Genomic DNA, 5,141 nt, shown 5'->3' on the forward strand with positions numbered 1-5,141 from the left:
TTTTAATGGAAACAGGTTTATCTTCTTTGCTTTTCTGGAACTCTGACAACAACCGTCATAAAGCCAGACATGGCGACGACAAGATGACTCCATGTCTGCCTGTTAATAACTGAATTGAAAGTTGATAGGCTGTGCAATAAAACCAGCCAACCGGTGCTTTGCAAAAGCTTCACGATCCCATTCCTATTTAGGAAACAAATTCTCGATAAAAAAAAAAAAAAAGCCTCAAATTTGTCCCTTTTAAAAAAAAAAATCTCTTCTGAGTAAGCAGTGTGAGATATGAATCACCGCAGCATATTTTCGGTAGATTGTGTTCTTTCAGTTGTGTTCTGCAGAAGAGCTTCCAGTTTCTAAAAAACAGAAGTGGCCACATGTATGACTTAATTTTCACATCCTAAGTCAACTGATTTATCTGTAGTTCTTTTTTTTTTATGGAACTTGCATTTCATTCCTATTTAGTTAAACAAAACTCATTATATGGCTGCTCAAGTGAGAAAATGATTACAATAAAATTACATAAGTGAGGTTAAAAAGTCATATTATCCACCAGGTGCGCCATCTGATGTAGCACACAGCAACATATTGAAAGAGTTTTACTGCAAATTTTCTCTTTAAAAAGACAAACAAATAATTGGTTTCAGCCCTGGGGCCTGTGTTTTCCTAAAATCAGCCCTGTACTCAACAAATACATTTTCTTACAAGTCTTTTGCAATATTGCAATTTTCAAAGAAAATTGTTGATATTAAAACACACACACACACACACACACACACACACACACACACACACACACACACACACACACACACACACACACACACACACTTCATCACTGTGAATATGAAGAGTCTTTATAGCATTTTCCCCCCTTTTTAATAAATCTCTAAAATAAATTAACTTTTGCACCTTAAATGACCGGGCTGTCATAATGTTATGCACGATAAAACTAACAAATAAATAATAAAAAAAATTCCATATAAATGTGGAAATAAACCCACCCGTGTTATTTGGGATGCCTGCGCAATAAACGCAATAACACCAACAGAAACATTTGAGGCTCCGGCGCCCGAACATCAAAAGTTAGGAGTGTTTAGGAAATGCTCCAATTACTCTAATCTGTCACCTGTGTTTCTGTAAATGTTCCACTGTCATGTGGCTTCGCGGTTAAAAATGAGATTCTCCAAACAGGAGCGAGTTCAAAAGAATTGAAAGAGACTCGGGGATACGAGCCGGAGCGCAGAGTTTCGCTTTCGTTTCTGAGAAATGGCAGAGCTGCCGCTAAAGGCGACGGTGGGAGGAGCTTCGGCATGGCGTTATAAAAACTCAACTATTTACCAGCATTCACACGTACATACAGGCAGTCAGACGAGCTGACGGCTCGGAATCACAACTAAAGAGGAGGAAAGAAAGACGCCGAGTCTGAGTCAGAAACTGTCCCATGCAAAACATCAACTGTCCCCGTCAGGACCCTGCAGGATTATTTCCTTGTTTAACCACCGGCGCATTTGCTCTATGGGATTACTGACTGACGGATCCATAACACGCAGCTGCTGTTAAAAACAAAACGGTGAGACTTTTTTAAAAAAATGTTAATGAGTATTTATTCATTTTTAAATGAGGGATTTATGATGGACTGTTTCTTTAAAACGACGATGATCTGGATAAAAAATAAAAAAATGGCCGTTTTTAGGGATTTTTCTGCAGTTTCTGCGCAGGTCGGTATCCTGTCTGCATTCTTATTGTAAATGGACACAAAGAACTGATTTATGATAGTATCCAGAACAGTTTCAGGTCCCTGAAGTCTGAACGGTCCACATCCCAAAAGCATTAGTAATGAATGCAACACCTCCTCTGGTTAATTATTGTATTTTCCTGGAATTTTTTTGTACCACTTTCCTTTAACTTGGAACATGAAATTCAGAGAGGGACAGATGAATCACAAGCAACACGGGATGTAGACAAGCCTAGAGGACTATTGTCTCATCTCAACCACCAGATCCTGACTGAACTCTGTCCTATTCCCCTCGGGGTCATTACTCCCAATGTCATGCTGTTTTTTTTTTTGTTTTTTTGTTTTTGTTTATTCCAACAAAAACATCAACAAAAGATTTTAACATTTAATTCACAGATGAGGTCAGATGTATGCGTGTGTGTGGATAGAGCCGGGATACAGTAAATTGGATGTGGGTTTACCAGCCAAACCACAAATTCCAGTCATATGAAGAACAGCAGAACAGCACCGCTCTGTGGAAAGATTACATGACTAACTAATGCACACACAGCCTTTGATGTGTTTGGACAGTGATTTCCAGAATTGGAAATGCAAATCATCAACACTGAGGTTTTGGGATCCTCTTTAGAAATGAAACCAAATGCAGGAATAATCATGCAGATGCATTTTTATGCTATAACACTTTGCCATGTCCAAAAAAAAAAAAAAAAAGAATCACTTGGAAGCTATAAGTTTTGGGGATTGCTATGCAAGGCCTAATGTGGTTTTAGCCTTTGGGTTTGAGATGTTATTTGAGGCTTTTAGATGTTTCTGGAAGTGCTGAATAACTAATGTGCGTCTTCTTTCTTGTTTCCTTCAGGATGTCAGTGTGGTGGTTAGAGATGGGAGAGGTTTCAGGGCCTCTCTCCACTGTAGGATGGTAGCCGACAGCACAGTGGACGGCCATGAGCGGACTGCCTTACCGAGCGCTTCACCAGCACCATTATCATCTTCTGTAAGATCATCATCATCAGCAGCAGCAGCAGCAGCAACCCCGACGCAATCGGAGCAGCTTCAGCGCCAGGCCGGTCCAAATCCGAGCCTGAAGTCCGCGTCCGCCCGCTCTGTGTACCTAACTCACTTCCCGACGTTCACCTCCAAGGAGGACTGCAACATCATCACTGACACAGCAGCCAAGCTCGAGCGCAGCGGCTTCTACTGGGGCCCGCTGGGAGTGGAGGAGGCCCACCGCATGCTCCGCAACGCCCCGCTGGGCAGCTACCTTATCCGCGACAGCCGGCAGAAGGACGTCTTCTTCACCCTGTCCTATCACGACAAGAAAGGACCCGTCAGCGTGCGCATCGACTACAAGCAGCAGAAGTTCTCTCTGGCCGGCAACCAGCGCTCCTTCCCGACACTCTTTGCCCTCTTGGAGTATTACATGAGCACCCCCAAGAGGAGCCTGAAGGTCCCGTACAGGAAATGGGAGCCCACGCTGCAGGAGCTGTGCAGGAGACGAATCGTAGCGTTGTGCGGAGGAAAGATCCCGGAGCTGCCGGTCACACATGTGGTCCAAGATTTCCTGTTGGACTTCCCTTACAAACTGTAAACAGTCTGCCATTTAACTTCTTGGCTGCATTGTTGACGATTGCAAGGTGGCAGCTTTTACCAAGTAACAGTACCGCAATCGGGCCTTTGCGTCACAGATCCAGGGGAGAGACGATATGGTTACAAATGACATCGGCAAACTCTTTTTGGATGAAGAACTGTGAAATGCTCATAAAGAACCACAACAGCCAAAGGCGAGCACAGGGAGCCTGCGGTTGGCCATTAATCTTTCACGACATTTCAGCATCTACCTCTAGAGACTCGACACCCAGTGGCACATGGACGGAGCATCCTTTGGTGACGAGGAAGTATAGGAAGTTGAAAAGTGCTGCATTAAAAGAAAACAACACGAGCGTAGGAGCTTCCACCGAGATGAAAGCACCGGTGAGGAGAGCTCACAAGTGTTGCCGGAGGACTTTGAGGGAATGGACTTGGAAACATTTAGAGTCACAGTGGAGGGTGCGGTTGAAGCGTCACACGCAGATTTGTAGCAGAATTAAATACTCTAATATCAAAAAGTTTACATCGCCCTCGACTGTTTAGTCAGCGCCGAAGGCTTGAACACCACTCAGTGTCTTGGTAAAAGTCTGACGTGAATGAAATCTTGTCATTCAGAGCTGGAGACATGATTGATGAATCTTTGTACTGTACAAAGGGGCTCGTCACCTCTTATTTACATGCCTCTGCCAAGCCGATTTTTTGATTCAGCTTGTTTTATAGAATCTATTTGGCATTTTCTATACTTGTGCACTGTTTTCTAAGATGTTTGAAATAAACTATATTTAAGTGAACCTCTGTTGCTTTTCCTTCCTCTTTCGACGGGTTTCTGCTGCTTTTTCGTCTTGTAATGGAAGTTTTTGTCAGGCGGGTCAGGTGGGAAGTGACGGATCACAGGACAGACAGAAAGTGTGGAAGGTTGTGTACAGTATTGCCACCGCACTGACTCATCTCTGTAGGGCAAAGTGACAGGTGGGTGGGGTTACTTTGGTAGTAAATGGAGTGTTACACGTACATAAACACACTTACCAGAACCAGGGGACGAGATGACACATATCGACGTCTGTGATAGTAAATCTATAAATGTGTGCGGACAGATTAACATTTCTTCAAGAGGAAGTGGGATATTTTTGAGGCTTATTGGTTAGACTGACATGCAGATCGAGATCACTTTTGGAGGCAGAATTCAAGTTTTACATTAGAACTTTAAATAATAAAACAATAAACCCAGAGTGTGGATTATTAAAGTCATAAAGTAAAAACAAAGTGAAACGATTTTGTACAGACAGACTAGTGTAAACATGAGGCGTCACATTTAAAAGAAGACTCGGGTTTTAAACCGTCTGGAATGACGGATGTGTCCGTTCAAAGAACGCATGGATACGTTCGAGCAGTGGGATTACTCGACGCTTTCGCTTTGCCTGTAGAATTAAAACAGAGTCCGGCTTCAGCCTCGACTCGACAGCGTTTCATTCAAAAATAAATGTTGCTCAGTGGGTGCGACTGGTTACCCTTTAAGGTTTGAAGATTTACCAGAAGCTTTACTCACTCTTGCTCAGCGTCATTGTGTTCATGAGCTCAAACCGAAAGCTTCCTGTAGACTTTCAGGAAGCTTGCTCCTTGTTTGAACAGAAGAGGTGTAACAGCCATTGTTCAACCTTGTCAGTTGTATGACGAATGGAGTCAAAGTTTTCTTTTCTGTGAAATTGTCCGGTAAGCTTCAAACTCACGGCAATGAACAAAGCAACAACAACAAAAAAAGACTAATACCAACAGTATTGAACGTGATGCTCACTCTTCCTTGATCATTTGGTGATATTTCACT

At 42.9% G+C, this 5,141-nt stretch overlaps 1 protein-coding gene across 1 annotated transcript; it reads left to right on the plus strand.

Annotated features, from left to right (window-relative positions):
• The first annotated feature begins 1,231 nt into the window (after positions 1-1,231).
• On the plus strand, positions 1,232-4,110 carry socs1a (suppressor of cytokine signaling 1a). The gene is made up of 2 exons (XM_007565757.2): positions 1,232-1,567; positions 2,592-4,110. The coding sequence occupies exon 2, from the start codon at positions 2,649-2,651 to the stop codon at positions 3,318-3,320; it is 672 nt and encodes a 223-aa protein (XP_007565819.1). The 5' UTR covers positions 1,232-1,567; positions 2,592-2,648; the 3' UTR covers positions 3,321-4,110.
• The last annotated feature ends 1,031 nt before the right edge of the window (positions 4,111-5,141 follow it).

Source organism: Poecilia formosa, unplaced genomic scaffold (genome assembly GCF_000485575.1).
Source record: "Poecilia formosa unplaced genomic scaffold, Poecilia_formosa-5.1.2 Scaffold182, whole genome shotgun sequence".
NCBI lineage: Eukaryota > Metazoa > Chordata > Actinopteri > Cyprinodontiformes > Poeciliidae > Poecilia > Poecilia formosa.